Source organism: Diaporthe batatas (genome assembly GCF_019321695.1).
Source record: "Diaporthe batatas strain CRI 302-4 chromosome Unknown Contig00003, whole genome shotgun sequence".
Taxonomy (NCBI): Eukaryota; Fungi; Ascomycota; class Sordariomycetes; order Diaporthales; family Diaporthaceae; genus Diaporthe; species Diaporthe batatas.
The window spans coordinates 7,538,107-7,555,259 of record NW_025408550.1 but is presented as its reverse complement, the minus strand read 5'-3'; the positions used below and the strand labels follow the sequence as shown (position 1 = coordinate 7,555,259).

General features: G+C 53.8%; 4 protein-coding genes across 4 annotated transcripts; 1 reads left to right on the top strand and 3 right to left on the bottom strand.

Annotated features, from left to right (window-relative positions):
- Positions 1-371: 371 nt before the first annotated feature.
- On the bottom strand, positions 372-2,919 carry KVR01_003201 (uncharacterized protein). Its single transcript, XM_044782333.1, has 2 exons — positions 932-2,919; positions 372-875 (listed from the first exon to the last, which is right to left on the bottom strand). The coding sequence occupies exon 1, from the start codon at positions 2,065-2,067 to the stop codon at positions 991-993; it is 1,077 nt and encodes a 358-aa protein (XP_044648216.1). The 5' UTR covers positions 2,068-2,919; the 3' UTR covers positions 372-875; positions 932-990.
- Positions 2,920-3,154: 235 nt separating this feature from the next.
- Positions 3,155-9,326, bottom strand: KVR01_003335 (uncharacterized protein). Its single transcript, XM_044791844.1, has 2 exons — positions 6,575-9,326; positions 3,155-6,495 (listed from the first exon to the last, which is right to left on the bottom strand). The coding sequence occupies exons 1-2, from the start codon at positions 7,139-7,141 to the stop codon at positions 6,019-6,021; spliced, it is 1,044 nt and encodes a 347-aa protein (XP_044648350.1). The 5' UTR covers positions 7,142-9,326; the 3' UTR covers positions 3,155-6,018.
- Positions 3,320-4,885, top strand: KVR01_003610 (protoheme IX farnesyltransferase; the record flags this gene model as incomplete). The annotated part of the gene is made up of 1 exon (XM_044785427.1): positions 3,320-4,885. The coding sequence occupies one exon, from the start codon at positions 3,320-3,322 to the stop codon at positions 4,883-4,885; it is 1,566 nt and encodes a 521-aa protein (XP_044648625.1).
- A 6,419-nt stretch (positions 9,327-15,745) lies between the features above and the next one.
- Positions 15,746-16,267, bottom strand: KVR01_002985 (uncharacterized protein; the record flags this gene model as incomplete). Its single annotated transcript, XM_044794481.1, has 2 exons — positions 15,746-15,762; positions 15,898-16,267. 2 exons carry the CDS (start codon positions 16,265-16,267, stop codon positions 15,746-15,748), a joined length of 387 nt encoding a protein of 128 aa, XP_044648000.1.
- Positions 16,268-17,153: the final 886 nt, after the last annotated feature.

The following is a 17,153-nucleotide window of genomic DNA, read 5'->3' as shown; positions in this document are numbered from 1 at the left end:
CCTACAGCCTATGATTATTGGTCCCTGTAGACCATGGTCTCTTGATGGCGTCAAACACCACACCAGACAGAAAGATGTATGATTGTACACCCAAGCCTGTCACCCTCTATGCTGCACACACTCGACACTTCTGAATTGTCACATAGTTACTCACGCTTACGTCCTCGTACATAGGTCCAGTTGCATTGAAGGTCAAGCAGACGCATCCGACAACTAGAAACCTCTGGATGTCAGAACGCAGTAGTTATATTTGCGTCAAAGGCAAGTAAACTAGTGAAGTCTATGGTAGGCAGCGTTCGGGCGTCCCTCGTGGAATCTCCAAGGTATCGCCAATATTTGCCAATCATCAGAGGTCGTTACAGGATGAAACACTGCTGGTAAAAATAAAAATAAAAAGCTGACTAAGCACATTACTACTCTTGGTAGAAAAAGTCGACATTGAATACCTCATAGCTAAAGTGCCCAACCACATGCTCCCAAATAAGGACAACGCTGGAATCCTTTGCGCGCTGTGGGTAGCTACCTAGGTAGTACACTCAAGTACGTCTTGTCAAGCGCTGGGTCTTGAGCGCTTACCACCGTATGAAGGCGCCATGTATGTCCTCGGACGTATACGGAATATTAGAAGCGAAACCACTTAAGTATGTCTTGTCGCTCCAATCTACCGGTTATCCTATGTACTATTCAATCAACAACCTATTTTACACATTACCATGTGCCGTACCACAATACCTCTTGTTGTTCATTATTCCAGCACGAAACGGAAAGAGTGCTCTCTCTATGGAGTCAAGCGTCTGGTCAACACCTGTTGAAGTACTTGCATGCAAAAGTCGGGCCGTTTTGAGTATTTGTAACATGTCCATTGTACATACGCCCTAGAACCTGGCCTCCAGCAGTCGCCCCATCGTATCAACGGATGGGACATTCTTACCTAATTTCAGATACCCATACACCCCGTGGCGTTGTGCACGAGACCCTTGTGACAGGGTTCTAAGGCTTTTCCCCTGAAGACTTGTTGTTTATCCACCATTTTCTCTCCCTCTCGAGTGCTACCTGGATGTAGATGTAGGTCATTATAGACCATGATATGATGAAGGAGAACAGCAGCCCGAGCGACAGCCCAAAGGCAACCTCGAACGGCGTGTTCCAGATGATGGCGGACAGGCAGCCAATGTAGACGATGATGCCAGAACACCACCACAGGGTCAGCTCAAAGATCATCTTCTGAAACATGATGGATGACTCGTAGCGCTGTCTGTAGCGGGCTCGAAATTCCTTCTTCTGCCAGCCATCTACGGCGAAGAAGTCCTCGGCGGCGTAGTACACAAGAGGCCGCATGCGGTGACCCTTGGGCTCCGAGTCGATGCGGACTGGTGTTTTGAACGGTATGAGGCTGAACAAGGCCCAGGAGAGGATGAAGGCCATGTAGATTCCGGGCGCGTAGAGGTACAGTTCTGGGATGGTCTTTTCCGAGCCGACGACGAAGGGGATCAGGGCGGCGAAGAGGGCAGCCGTGTAAATCCACGAGGTGGCATCGAGCTCCCATTTGTGCTTGGACAGCAGCGGGGCACAGTCGTCGTAGTACCTTATGAGGCGCCACACGCGCACGACCAGGATGTAGAGCTCACCGAGGCCGAAGGGAAGGATGGCGAAGCCCAGGATGTCCTTGTTGTACCTGGGCGCACCCTCGGGTTGTGCGCCGAGCCAGACGTAGTAGACAATGCAGGGGACGACGAGGTCGCCAAAGATGATGAAGAAGGGCCCGAGAATGATGGAGATCTGGTCCCGAGGGGGCACGTCGACGGTGAGCTTCTGCAGCTCGGGGATGGCGACGGGGCCAGGGCTCGTGTCGCGGCCCTCGAACAGGTACGAGGTGGGCCGGTAATACTGGTGGGCCGAGGCTGGGCCGCCGGCGGGCCTTTGGGAGGCCACAGGGCCTTGTCGCGGCTGGGAGCCGTCTGCGAGGGTGGCCGAGTCGGCGGAGGACCCACTCGGCCTGGGCGCGTCGGCGTAGGTGGGGCCGTGGCCGTGGCCGTCATGGCCGGTTGGGTTGGGCGAAGGCTGCATGGAGCCCGGGGGCCGTTGGGCGATTGATCAGTAGGGACTGGGAACGGCGGCGGGGGAGGTCGTCGGGGAGGTCGTCGGGCTGTATGGCAGGTGGCGCGGAGGAGAGACGGCGGGCTTGAGCAGCTTGAGCAGCTTGAGCAGCCTGAGCAGAGGTCCAGGACGACAGCAGGCCCAGGCCGGGGATATTTGAATGGGGCGCTGGGAGAAGGGGACCCATGGCAGGCCCGGGATGCGCATGAGGGCGTCCAGCCTAAGGCACGCACTGTCATGCATGCATCTCTGCTGAGCTCGTCGAGCCCGTGGCCGAGCCCGTGGCTGGCGACGGCGAGCACGTGCCCAAGATGCGGTCTGGCCTGCCTGGAGCTGGGCATCCCTGTCGCGGTGGTGGTGAGGCGACGTTGACTCGAATGCGGTCGGCCCTGAAGATGAGATGCCAAGCCACGGGCCAGCCCTCTCTGCCTGTGAGGCCTGTGAGGCCTGCGAGGCCGGCACTCGAGAGTTGATCGACACAGGGGCATCGAGGTCCCGTCGACGGTTGGACACGTCGCCTGGGCAGCCCCCCGACCCCCTGGCTGCCGCACCTGTCCCGTGGGGGCATGACTCTTGGACGCACGTCTCAGCCCTGCTGTCCAAGGCCCGGCCGCCCAGCAAAAAGACGATGGGGTCAAACATTGGTGCCGAACTATATCCTCAAGTTAGGCCACCCACGCCTGAAACAACACCGTCTATAACCCGACAAGGCATTGACCGGTCCAGTTTGGGTGAGGGCTGACCATGCTGGCCTCCTCGGGTCCCTCGCGCTCGCGGCCTGGGCGTGATTGATTGATTGATTGATTGATTGATTGATTGATTAATAAAGGGGGGTGGATGAACATCTACCTAGCAGCCTACAGAGGCTGAGAGGTAGGTGGTAGGTAGGCACGTCCTCGGTGCTTGCAGCCCGAGAGCCGCACGTGGCCCGAGCTTTGTGGTAGGTACCCAGGTAACCAGGTACCCAGGTACCCAGGTGCTCCGTACCCAGGTGCCCACCCAGTCCCCGAGTCCCCGGCCGGCCTGGGCAGAGAGAGAAAAAAAAAAGGGCAGCCCACTCTGGCAGACCTCATCCGATCGATGCTCCTCAACCGGCCTCCGCCTCCAGCACAGCACCCACCCCTCCTCAACAAGCAGACCGGCCCGGGGAAAGGACCAAAGGCCTGCTGATCATGAGGTAGTCGACGCTGCCCCAGGCGAGCGCTGCACAGCAAAAGCAACCATGCGACCACCTGCGCTTGCAGGCGGGCTTCGAGGGCTTGGTGCTCGCCTCTCTCCCTCCTCCCAGCTCGTGTCCTCCGCCTGCTGCTCATCCCCGACCCGGCCCCTGATACTGCGCAGTCCCAGCCTCTTCCGCCAGCCCAGCCGCCGTCTTGTCGCCACCACCACGTCCAGCTACTTCAGCCCCAACGTGCTGCTCGACGCCTCCGATGTCTTCCACAAGGGCGTTCTCCTGCGCACCGAGCCCACTTCTCCTTCATCCCTCCCGGACCAGGACGACCCAGGCCCCAAGCCGGTGGCCACACAGGTCCCGCCACACCGCCAGAGACAAGCTGCCAGGCGTGCCGCCGCCGCTGCCGCCGCCGCCCCCGCCGCCGCCGGGGCCAGCCCGCCGCCGCCGCATCATGTTCTCCCAGAGAATGCCTCCGACACCCTCACCAGCCTCGCCGCCTCCCAGCCTGCCAACTCGCTGCGGCGCCGGCTCTCCGCCCTGCTCTCCCTCTCCAAACCGCGCCTGACCGTCCTCGTCGTCCTAACAGCCATGGTCCCCTACGCCCTGTATCCCGTGCCCGCCTTCCTCTCCGCCACCCTCGCCGACGCCCCTTCCCTGTCGCCCCTCACCCTGCTCTTCCTCACAACAGGCACCACCCTGTGCTCTGCCTCTGCCAACGCCCTCAACATGCTGTACGAGCCATCCACCGACGCCAAGATGTCCCGGACGCGGAACCGCCCCCTGGTGCGCAATCTGCTGTCCACCAGGGCTGCTGTCCTGTTTGCCGCCGGCTGTGGGCTCCTCGGGACAGCCGCCCTCTACTGGGGCGTGAACCCCACCGTGGCCTTCCTCGGCGCCTCCAACATCGCACTCTACGCCGGCGTCTACACACCCATGAAGGGCTTTCACTGGCTCAACACCTGGGTCGGCGCCCTGGTCGGCGGCATCCCGCCCCTGATGGGCTGGGCCGCAGCTGCCGGCGAGAGCGCCACCGCCGACGGCACCTTCCGCGAGCTGCTGTTCAAGTTCACCGGCGACGGCACCTCCAGCGCCGGTGGCTGGCTGTTTGCCGGGCTCCTGTTTGCCTGGCAATTCCCTCACTTCATGGCCCTCTCCTGGGCGGTGCGTCACGAGTACAAGGCAGCCGGCCTGAAGATGCTGTGCTGGCTGGACCCGGCGAGGAACGGCAGGGTTGCGCTGCGGTACAGCCTGGTCTTCATGCCCATCTGTGTAGCCCTGTGCGCTTACGGCGTCACCGAGTGGACGTTCGCCGTGACGAGCTTGCCGGTGAACCTGTGGCTGGTCCGTGAGGCACTCAGATTCCATCGTTTGAAGGGCCACAAGGGAAGTGCCCGGGGGCTCTTTTGGGCCAGTGTCTGGCACTTGCCCGCTGTCATGGGCCTTGCCCTTCTACAGAAGAAGGGCATGTGGCAGAGGGTGTGGGCCAGCATCGTGGGCGAACCTGTCGACCAAGACGAATGGGAGGACATTGACGACGAGCTCGACGTCCCCTCTGCCCAACCCCCAGCGAGGATACCTCCGAGGAGCCCACGCGTAGGGGACGGGAGCCCGTGAGAGAGAGAAAGAGAGAGAGATACCCGGTTGTATTATAGGAAACATGAGCTGGCCATCTCAGGAAGCACTGGCTACAGCCTCGAAGCACCATTGTTGGGGCGGCCGGCATAGAAGCAGGCGCAAATGCACACGCACGAAAGCACTTCAAACACAAAAGCACAATCTCATGACACCCGATGAGGCCTGACTTAGACGCCGAAAGGCTAAGCGTAGGTTGCACGGTTGTATGTTACCACTTCTAGCTCCATCCGTCGCTCAAAAGGCGTACAGGACCCTGCAGGAGGCTGGTACTATATTACGATGGCGGACAAGCTATCGGGCACCACAGAGAGGCCTTGTATTTGAGGAAGAGTTCCTCTTTCTTTCTTTTTTTTTTTAAAAAAAAAAAACGCGGAGCGGACGATAAAGTGATTTGAAGTATCTGTCCAGCTATCCTATCATCCTTTCCAACAAGTGTTGCGCCAGTCCCGGGCCGTTCCACCGTGGTATCTAAGATCATGATGTCTTCTAGTATACAATAAAGTGATTTAGTAAAGCAAGCAGGACAGGAATGACATTAAACCGCGAAGCATCAAGTTCATCCAAGGTCGCCGCCTCTCTCTAGCTGTACCGCCGGCCGTTCATCCGCCGTTTCGGTATGGCATTGAGTTTGGGTGTCCTGTTTCGTCATTCCGTTTTCGTTCCAGGATCCCAATGACTCTATAAAAATTCCATAGAAAGCAAAGAATAACCCAACGGCGAGAGGAAAAAAAAATCTGCCGTCAATCCTTTTGAATCGCTCCTTGACGCCGCTGAGTCCTGTTTGAACGCCGGTGGAGCAAAACCTCCCGCCCTTCCCCAGATGAAGGCAGTAATGATAATAACGATGATGATGACGACGACGACGACGACGACGACGTCGACGACGATGATGATGATTTGTTTGATCAGAAGACAAAAGAAAATCCCATAACGGCAAAAGACAATTAGCGATTGTGTGATCTGAACCCAAGGGCCAAACTGGCCAAGGGAAACAAGACCTTGTGGGGTCGGACAAGGCAGGGTAGGCTAAGGAGGAGGCGGGCAGGTGGTAGTGGACACGGATGGAGGTGGGCGGAAGAGGCCACTGCCTAGTACGGACTGGGCGCATGCTGCTATTGGACCCCTGGACGGTTGATGATGGAGTCGATGCCCATGTCCACGCTCGGCATCCTGTGCATGGCCTCCATATATGGGCTCGCACTCTGGCTGTGGTGTCCCTGTGCGCCGTTGTGGTGCCCATATGCGGTCCCGCCAGAGCTGCTCACACTGTTTGCGTACCCGTGCCCCCCCATCGTCGGGTATCCGGGATAGGCCTGAGGGTGACCATATGTTGAGGGTGCAGTGGAGTAGGACTGGGATGCGGTGCTGCTTCCACCGGCGCCGCCCGAGGATGTCGTGGACCGGTCCGGGCTGGGGACACCGCCGTAGCCGGCATCGCCGTCCAAGTCGTCGACCTCGGTGAGGTCGATACCCGAGATGCCGCTGTCGTCGTTGTAGGGGTCTGTGGGAGGGAGGCCGGCCTCGAGGCGCTCGCGGCGCGCGGCTGCCCGGGCCGCGCCCTGGAGGTTCTTCAGACCGTTGGACATGCACTTGAATCCAGCCGCGTCAGTACATGGCGGGAGGGAGAGCGGGATGGAGGGGGGCCAGGCCGGGATGAGGGGGAAGTACCTTTTGCTCAACGACATTCCACTTCTCGCCGGTCTTGAGCGCCAGCGGGGCCCAGATCTCCTTGCGCAGGGCCATGTACTCCTTGGCCATCTTCTCCAGCTTGCGCGTGTCCCAGTCATCGGCGCCCTTGCGTTCCATGAGGCGCTCGTGCCGCTTCCGGCAGGCGTTGGGTGTCTTGGAGGGGAAGTAGTTCTGCTGGATCTGTGCCCAGTTCTGACCACTTGCGCGGGCTCCCAGGAGGGTCTGGTCGTCGGCGGCATTCCAGGCGCCGGATGAGGCGCGGTGCTGTGTGGGGAGAGAGGAGGTGGGGACGCGGTGGTGCGGGTCTGTGGAGAGGTAGGACGCGGTGGAGTGGCTGTGGTGGTGGCCGGCGTGGGCTGGCGGCTGCATGGTGAGGGGGGCGACGGCATAAGGGTCGTATGCGGCGCCGGGCATGGAGGTGGACATGGACATGGGCTGGGCTGCCGTGGTCGTCATGCTGCCGTAGTAGTCCATGGTGGTCGGCACCTGCGAGGTGGACCGGGTGTTGTAGAAGGCCATGTTGTGGGTCGGTATGAGTGATGGCATTTGTGTGTCTGGCCGCTGGTGGAGGCTCACTCAACAACGGCGGGCGTCTGCTGGCCTCGAAAAGCTAGGTCGACCTCGAGGGGGGCGCGGCGGCACGGCGACGAGGAATTAGTCGGGGACGGGAGGCGTGGCTTCTGTTTCTGGCGGGACCGGCTCGTCTGAATATGGGCCAAACTCTGGAGGGGTTCGTGTCAAACGAAGGACAGGCCAGCAGCGAATGAGCGCGAGGTCTTGTTTTGGACGGGCGAGGGGCTAGGAAAATAGGAAAATAGGAAAGAGAAAAGGAAACAAGAGAGAAAGGAAAAAGGAAAAAGGAAACGAGGAGGAGAGGAGGCGAGATGCGAGGAGGCTGTAGGATAGAAGAAGCTGGAACTGGAAGACTGGAATAAGAGACACGGGCTGATGGTGATGCAGGCGGCTCCTGTTACTTATAAAAATACATGGCGAGGATTTGCGCGCCTGGGGGGGGGGGGGAGAGGGCAGGTGCGGCACGGTACAGCGCTGGACGGCGCCGTACAGGAATGGCAACAAAAGATGACCAGATAAGATGATGGAGGAGGAGGATCCGATCTGTGGAGTGGATCCTCGACGGTAGTACATGGGCCAGGTACGTACCGCCCACCCACTCTGTCCACAGCAGCACCCTTGCCCTTGCCCTGCCATTGCCCTGCCATTGCCTTGCCCATGCTCCCACGTCGACCTCGACAGACAGGCAGGCAGGCGAGAGAGGGGGAAGGCCCTTTCCCTCCTCCCCTGCTGCCCCCCCCCCCGGTACACAGCATGGAGGGAGAGGCTGATGGACTGGAGATCGGATCTGAAACCAGGGTAGGTTGACGGCAGCTGCGGGTATGAAACCTGGATCGTGTGTCTGCTTGATGGGATGCACAACAACGGGCCGCTGATATTGGCTGGCAGATTTCGCAATGGCGTCTGTCTGAAGTTGGGCGGCTACGACGGGCCAAGGTTGTGTGGGGCCGTTGGGGGAGGGGAGGGCGGCTATTCAGCAGACCACGGTGGATACCCACGCAGGCGTAGCCGCAGCCCGAGCGCATAGACAGACGAGACGGGCAGCAGCCGTGTGGGCGGCCGAGACATGGAGCACCGGAACCAGGTCGAGCAGGACAGGATGGGAATAGATCAGGAAGGGAGCAGAGCCGAAAGTAGATAGATCCTTGGTGTGGAGGAGGATCGTTGGGACCCGCTCGCTGGGCCCCGCCAGGCCCGTCTGATTCGACGTGGGAAAAGCCATGGCTTGCTGTTATTACGTACCGAGCTCGCAGCGGCACCGGCAGCGGCAGCGGCAGCGGCACCGTGACCACAGCCCACAGCAGACGACATGCCCGTGCACCATGCACCATGCAGCATGCAGAGGATGATGGGTAATCAGATCGGTCCGTTGCCGGGGTGGGGGGTGTGGTTGGGAGGGCAGAGGGGGGCGTGGACGATGGACGATGGACGATGGATGACAGACGATGGACGATGGGAGATTGGAGATGGGAGATGGGGTATGGTCCACGAACGGGAGCAGGGGACAGGGGGACAGGGGCCAGTCAAAAATAGCAACGGCGAGGAGGAAGGAAGAGTTGACGGGCAGCATGGAATTAGACGCAGAATAGATGGTGGAGGGAGGGAGGTGGTGAGCCGGAAGCGCCACACAGCCGCACGGCACTGTGATGTGCCGCCGAGGTGCGTGGCTCCATCTACCCCGTACCCCGTATCTCCCTGGTCGGAGCGCGGCTAATTGGCGATATTTGGCGAGGTGGGATGACGGGACGGCAGGGCAGATGGGGGAGGGGGCCCGTGCGGCCTGTAGAAACAATGTTTGGCGGGGGGACCAGGGTCGTGCTCAAACAACAGCCTCGGGGGCCGCATCTTGATCTCAGCGGCGTGCCGGCGTATCGCGACAAGGCAATCAGAGGAAATGAGCCTGTGGGAGCCCCAGGGTTGCATTGCATTGCATTGCATTGCATGCATGCACGCACCGCACCGCACTGCTTGCACTGCTTGCACTGCTTGCACTGCTTGTACTGTGACGGCGGCACCCTCGTCGGTGGCAGCACTCTCGACGCTCGCTGCCAGAAGGAGACATGTGTAAGTACCTAGGTACTCTTGAAACGTGGCGCACGAGATGGACATCAACAGCCTCACGGCAGGAGCATTTGTGGTTGCAGTCGCTGGACGAGCACGAGACAAGACTGCTCGTCTTTGAGCATCCTGCAGGCGCGCGTCTAAAAGCTCACTTCCAAGCTTCATCTCTTCCCAGAGCGGTCTGGCTGCGGACTATTTTTGGCCAGGGGGGGGGGACCCCTGCCCGGCGCCGCCTTTTGATTCGCCCATTGCCCCAGGGTCGCGCTTGTGTACCTGACATGTATAAGCACTAACTGCTCCTCCCTCGCTGCCTCGCCTGCCTCTGGCACTAGAGGCATGCGCAAAAGAGGCGCCCTTTGTTTCACCAGCCTCAAACTCCAACTCCGCCTGTCTTTGGGCTGCCCAGGCCCAGCTCCAGACTCTGTCTCGCTGCACATTGATCTACACCCGTCGCCGCCGCCGCCGCCGCGCCCCGGGTCGGGTGCCTTTCCCGGCCCGCCTCTTGCCGAATCATCCTTGCTCAAGACCGCCCAGCATTTCTGCCCGTCATTTCTGCCGGGCATTTCTGCCGGGCATTTCTTGGCAGCGCCGGGCTGGTTCCCGCCGGATAAGTCAGGTCCCGACACTCGCCGGCGCAGGTCGGCAGGCCGCCAGGTCGGCAGGCGGGCCACTCCCCTTGCACCGGGGCCTCAGTCCGTGGGCTGGCCTCGTCGGCCTCGGACGGGGCCGTTTCCAACCAGATACCACCGTGTGTGGAACCCGCCTGGGATCTCTCGGCCGCCTACCCGGTCTTTCTTTAGCAACCAACTGCCAACCGTCCCCAGCTCACATAGGGCTGCAACTGGGTCGCGGCCCCCAGCCGCGCCCTCTGCCCTTGGCTACGGGCCATCGCGAGCAGGGAATATACTGTCCGTCATCGGTGCGGCCCAGCAGGCGGCTGCATCTGTTTCGAAACAACCCGCTCAATCAGCCGTGTCTATTTATGGCCCGCGTGTGCTCCAATCCGTCCAGGGTGCACTCTTGCCCCGATGGCCTGCGCTGAGCCGGCCTCGAGGCAACATTCAGACTTGCTTGCCTCGGCTCCCCGGGCAAAATCGTTTCACTCTGGCCACTCTTCAAGTCCCCTTATATTCAATCCTCGGCTCCGGAACTAACCAGGCTGCTGCATCATCGCGATGCATCTACAACTCGCCTCCCTTGATTGCGTGCTGCGATATCCAAGTGGTAGTGCTCAGAGAGCTATCATCGACTCGCACTACAGCAGTGCCCCCGCCAACACCACCACCCCTCCTTCAGCGTCACTGCCAGGCCTTTGCCGGGTTGCTGTGGTGTGTGACCAGGATGGCCCACCGAGGCGTTTTATAACAGCTAGCCTTCCAAGATATCCAACACCATTCCAGCACTGAAGAGAGGCAAAAGCACATATCACCGTTACATATAGTGGTTCTAGATTCTATATACACGGCTAATATATAGGTTAACTATTAAAGGACTTACCTTATTAATATTATTAAAGAGTAAGTAAATAAGTTTATTTTTAATCTTTAAATATATAAAGTATAATATTTATTACTTTTATTTAAAAGGTTAAAAATTTATATATTTATAATTAATATATATATATATATATTTAATTATTTAATCTTTTAAAATATAAATTATTTTTATATTTTTATTATATTAATAAATTAAAATAAATAATTAAAGTTTTAAAATATATAATATAATATATATTTTTAAATTTAATTTAATTAAATTTATTATATAAAACTTTATATAATAATTTTATAATTAATTATAATATTATTTTTAATTTAAATAATATTTTTATATTAATATATTAAATTATTTTTAAATATAAAATTAAAACTTTATAATTATAATTTTTAATAAAATTTAAAAATTATATTTTAATTTAATAAAATATAATAAATTAAATAATTATCTTTAAATAATTTTATTTATAAAATTAATAAATAAATATTTATTTAAATAACGTTAAATATTTTTTAAAAATAATAATTTTATTTTATTTATTTTAATTAACTTATATTTATATTTAAATTATATAATAAATTAATATAAATTAATATAAACTATTTATATTTATATTTTTATTTTATTATTAAATTAAAAATAAATAATTAAAGTTTTAATAAAATAAAATAAAATATACTTATTAAAAATTTATTTAATTAAATTTATTATATAAAACTTTTCATAATAACTTTATAATTATTTATAATATTATTTATTATTAAAAGCTATCTTTTATATTAATATATTAAGTTATATTAACTTAAATTAATATTATTAACTTTAATATAAATTAATCTATTAAAATTAAAACTATTATAAATTATAAACTATTTAATTTAATACTAATAAATATTATATATAAATATTAAACTTATTATATAATTTAAATTAAATAAAATTATTTAAAAGTAATTACTTAACTTATTATACTATTAAATTAAAATATAATTAAATAAAGTAATTATACTTTATTATTATTTTAAGTTTATAATTTTAATAGTTTATATAATTAAAAATAGTTATTAATAATTAAATTTAGAATTATATAAAAGTAAATCTCTACTTTAATTAAATTAAATTATAAAAAGAAATTTATTAAATAAAAATTAATTATAAAATTATAATTATAAGTTTTTAACTTTATATTTAAAAAATAATATTTTTATATTATTTTAAAATAACTTTTATTTAATATATTAAATAAAGTTTAAATTTATTTTAATTATTTTATTAATTTATTTTATAATTTTATAAATAATAATATTTATAATAAAAATTAATTAATATTAATAGAAAGTCTTTATTTAAATCTTTATATTATAACTTTTAAAGAATTTTAAAAGTTATTATAAAGTATTTAAAAACTTATATATTTCTTATAATATATTTAAAACCTTTAAAAAATAACTTTATTATAATACTCTTTTATAATTTAATATTATAAATTCTCTTTTTAAATACTAACTATATAATTAAGAAATCTTTTCTAATCTACTATAAGTTAATATTCACCCCTCTTTATAATTCCTTCTTATAAGTAGCTTTTTATCCTTTAATAAGATAAAGCTTTATAGATAGAGCCTCTTATAGAAGATAAATATATAGACAGAGGTTTTTTTTCAGCTAAAAAGTCTCTATTATAACGTGTTACCATTTTTAAAGTTATAATAAGCTAAGAAGAGCATATATGATGGGTAATGGCGAAGATTGGAGGGTGTGCCTAGGTGTTTGTGTCAGCCCGGGAGGTTCCATAATGGCTACTACTAGTTTTGCGCTACTGCAGTCATACACACGCACTTAAGTACCTCTAAGTAGGTAGGTAACCTGGGGTAGACACGCGACACATATTAGCCGCGCAGGCAGCATTTAGCCTAATTCACCCAGCCCATTTGTATGGCCTGTCAAGTCCCTGCCAAGGGCAGTACAGCCGCGATCCTAGACTGCACGACCACGCCTGGCCAGGGGAGCAGTACGGAGTATTACAAGTCGTACGGCGAGCTGGCAGTTGGTTGCGCTCACAGATCAGACAGGAGCGGATGCACCCATAGACTGATGCGGTGAACCGACCTGGTGTCCCTGCGAGGCATCTGTGGATGCACAGAGCCACCCCCCCTCCCCGAGGTCCTGACATCCTGTGATCTGCTTACATTTAGTTGGTTGCGCACAAGACGGGGTCGGCATTGGGGCTGCAGGGCCTGTTTACCCCTCATCTCCGGCATGGGAGCAAGGTAAGCACTTGGGCCATCTTGTGCCAGCAGATCTGGGGATGGGGACATTTCTTAGCGACAGAGGCCAGGGTGTGATTGGAACGGTTGATCGGACAATGTGTTGATCTTGAGCACGTTGCCTCATCCGGGAGGAGCAAGGCGGAACCACCCGGCCGGGTTGAAATATAAATACCCTGCCACGCCGGCGCCGTCGTGGAACGGCAACCCGAGGACTCTCTCGCACTTCACGGTCGTCGACACTACCAGTAGGCTCCCAAGGTTCCAATTCCCTGTTTCACAATGGGCGCCGAGGCTATCTACGATGCGGCCTTGCACCGCCGCGAGGCCCTGATGGGCTCGAGCGGTCCCGCGGCACTCGTCAAGAACGCCCGCGTGTTTGCAATTGCCGCCTTTGCCTGCATCGGCGGTGTGCTGTACGGCTACAACCAAGGGATGTTCTCCGGGCTCCTGGCGATGCCGAGCTTCCAGCAGCGTATGTCCAATGTTCCATCATCGGCATGTCCGACTTGAGAGCATACAGCTGATGTTGCGAGACAGACATGGGCGAGTACGACCCCGTTGACCCCAGCGCTGACCAAACAAAGAAGGGCTGGCTTACTTCCATCCTCGAGCTTGGTGCTTGGCTGGGGACCCTCCTGTCTGGCTTCGTCGCAGAGGCCATCTCCAGAAAGTACGGCATCCTCGTGGCCGTGACCGTCTTCCTGATCGGCGTTGTAATCCAGAGCACGGCCGTGACCGGGGCGGGCCACAACAGGTAAGCGGCCTCGCGCGTCCATCTGCCCCTGGAGCCTGGACTGGAAAGCTGACAGCCTCTCACAGTATCCTGGCCGGGCGTTTCGTTACCGGCATGGGTGTCGGATCACTGGCGACCATCGTGCCAATCTACAACTCCGAGGTTGCCCCGCCCGAGATCCGAGGGGCGCTCGTGTCCCTACAGCAGCTGGCAATCTGCTTTGGCATTATGATCTCCTTTTGGATCGACTATGGAACAAACTTCATCAGGACTGGTACATCGCAGAGCGACGCCGCGTGGCTAATCCCCATCTGTCTCCAAATCGCCCCAGCACTGGTCCTCTTCTTCGGCATGTTGTTCATGCCCTTTTCTCCCAGGTGGCTGGTGCACCACGACCGGGAGGACGAGGCCCGCCGCGTGCTCGCCCGGCTGCGTGATCTACCGGCAGACCACGAGCTCGTCGAGCTGGAGTTCCTGGAGATCAAAGCCCAGAGCATGTTCGAGAAGCGGACCGTCGCGGAGAAGTTCCCTCATCTCAGAGAGCAGACTGCGTGGAACACCTTCAAACTACAGTTCGTCGCCATCAAAAGCCTGTTCCAAACACGGGCCATGTTTAAGCGCGTGATCGTGGCATGCGTCACAATGGCGTTCCAGCAGTGGACCGGCATCAATGTGCGTTGCTTCCCAATCTTGAAGACACTTTTCCTGACCCGGGGCTCCCAGCTGACTGATGTATGCAGGCTGTTCTTTACTGTATGTCTATGCGTATCCACGCCCGGTCCAGGGCTCGTGCGATCCAATTCCTTGGGCTGTCTTCATCATCATCATCATCATCATCTTCTTCTTCTTCTTCTTCTAACAACCGTGTGTGAACCGCAGATGCCCCAACGATATTCGGCCAGCTCGGCCTCGACTCTACCGAGACATCATTGCTCGCAACCGGGGTTGTTGGCATAGTCATGTTTTTGGCTACCATTCCCGCTGTGTTATACGTTGACCGGGTCGGTCGAAAGCCTGTACTAGCTACCGGAGCGGTGGGAATGGCTACCTGCCACATCATCATCGCCGTCATCATCGCAAGGAATCGCACGCAGTGGGAGACCAGGGCCGCCGCGGGTTGGGCAGCTGTATCCATGGTGTGGGTTTTTGTTGCCTTTTTTGGGTACTCATGGGGCCCCTGTGCCTGGATCCTCGTCGCCGAGATCTGGCCACTATCCGCGCGCCCATACGGCGTGAGTCTAGGTGCGAGCAGCAACTGGATGAACAATTTCATCGTGGGCCAAGTCACGCCCGATATGTTGTCGGCTATGCCCTACGGCACGTATATCCTATTCGGCTTGCTAACGTATCTCGGTGCTGTCTTCATCTGGTTTTTTGTTCCAGAGACAAAGCGTCTGACGCTGGAGGAGATGGATGTCATCTTTGGCAGCGAGGGCACCGCGCAGGCTGATACGGAGAGGATGGAAGAGATAAACACCGAGATTGGGCTAACACAGATGTTACGAGGCAGCGGGTCTAGTGCTGGGGACGAGAGAGACGCGGAGAAGGAAAAGATCGCCGAGGAACAGTTGGACTCTGTTCACTGAAGCGGGATCCTCAAATTGTAACGCTGAAGGACGCGGGCGACCTGGTTCCCACGACATCCGAGTTTTCGGAAATGGTACCATTTCCGGAGCGTGAAGCCACCTGGTTCAGTGTGCAGTTAGTTAGGTGTACCTAGGTATTTCAGGAAAGGGGAAACCCACTTGGCCATCTCGTAGGACGTCAGCGCAGTGAGATTGCACTTCAAGGACGGGGCTTGGGGGAAACCAAACTTGAAGTACCTTGCAGAGCTTGGGCAGCCCTCCGGTATTAAATTTGAACAGCGCCTTGCATGCAACTTGCCAACCTGCCTTGAAATCGTGTAGTGGATGGAACTCACGTCGCTGATCGCTGGATAGTATTGCAGGGGAGGGGGGTTGGATCAAGATAGGCGGCGGCAAAGGACTTGGAAAAGAGCTCAGGACAAATGTCCAATCAGTACATGTAGTGGTCTTTTCTGGTGGTACACATGCATAGCCGACGATCCGTGCCCTGCCGCGTTGTCGGAAGAGTTCAGCTTCTTGTTGCTTCCGGCTTTCTTGCATACACAAATAGATGAGTCTCCTCCCATACCTCCGATTTCTGACAGATACCAGCCTCTTCAGCCTTAGGCACGAAGTTTGAGACACTGATATTGATGATTTCGAACCCGACGCCCTCGACTGCCAGCACCGCCTCGTCTACGTCCAAACTAGACACCGTGACTTGCCGTCCCATCCATTTCATCTGTACGTTCTCGGCATTCCCTGGCACGGTGGCGAAGACGAAGAAGCCACCAGGCCGCAGGAAATGATGAATTTTGGCCAAGTGTCTCCGGATCCCATCCTGGGACACGCCGGCAAGGAGACTGAAATACGCACTGGCGGCGTCGTACGACCCCTGCGGTGGGGTGAAGTCGCAAATGTCCATCTGCTCGAACCTTGCGTTTGGTACCCGCTCACGGGCTGCTGCAACCATCACGGCGGACAAGTCTATACCAAGCACGGTGTGTCCGGCGTTGGCGAGCGACTGACAGACGGGGCGTCCCGTGCCGCAGCCCAAGTCAACAAATCTGGCCGTCTCGACTCCAGCTTCCTTGAGCTGGGTGAGGAGCCACTCAACCGATATTTTCTCTAGAGCATTCGGAGTCAGCCATCAAAGAAGTCAAGCAATGGTTTCGTGCCAACACCGCAAGGGGTGGGCTACAAGGAGGCCAGGTGCCTATAGTATGTTTTTTGACCTGAAGTACTTGCTTCATGGGCCAAGAATGGGTCATCTCTGTCCTTGAACGGGTAAAATAAAAATTGTATTCACAAGCTTCTTACGCTCAAGCAGCCCCGAGAAGGCGTCTTCGTACGCCGGGCCGATGGAGTCGAAGGCTTCCTGGGCCGTCAGTGGAATTTCTGGTACTTTTTCTGATGCTGGGGATGACATTGCACTTGTAGGCGGGATAATTGAGAACCAGGTGGCTGAGCTGCGTGGTGGGAATCTAGGAAGATTCCTAACGTCACTTGAAGACGAGAGAGGGACCCCCGGGACCTCAGAGAACATGTCCACGGGTGTCAGCAGCAGCGGCCACTGCGGAGAAGTGGCGTACTCTACATATCCTGTGATCGTTCTATTTGCCAAGTGACCCCCCCCGCCCCCGACTACAGAGTACTACAGACAAGAGGCCAGGCATTACGAGCCAGCTGGGGAGTCGTTGACCGGGTGGCAGTGGCTCTGTCTCGGACTGTCGCGTCCGCGCACCAATCAGTCTGGCTGTCATGCTCAAGTGGCCCCAGCCAGCCCCAGCCAGCCAGCCCTAGCCGGTTCAGTAAGCCGCCTTCTGGCCATACTGGCTGGCCAATTCCATGCTCGGGAG

Excerpts from the sequence above, each read along its gene's own strand:
- KVR01_003201 (XM_044782333.1), bottom strand. The coding sequence starts at position 2,067 with ATGCAGCCTTCGCCCAACCCAACCGGCCATGACGGCCACGGCCACGGC.
- KVR01_003335 (XM_044791844.1), bottom strand. The coding sequence starts at position 7,141 with ATGCCATCACTCATACCGACCCACAACATGGCCTTCTACAACACCCGG. Across the intron at positions 6,496-6,574 it reads GGAATGTCGTTGAGCAAAAG|TGCATGTCCAACGGTCTGAA; the intron begins GTACTTCCCCCT and ends GCTGGATTCAAG.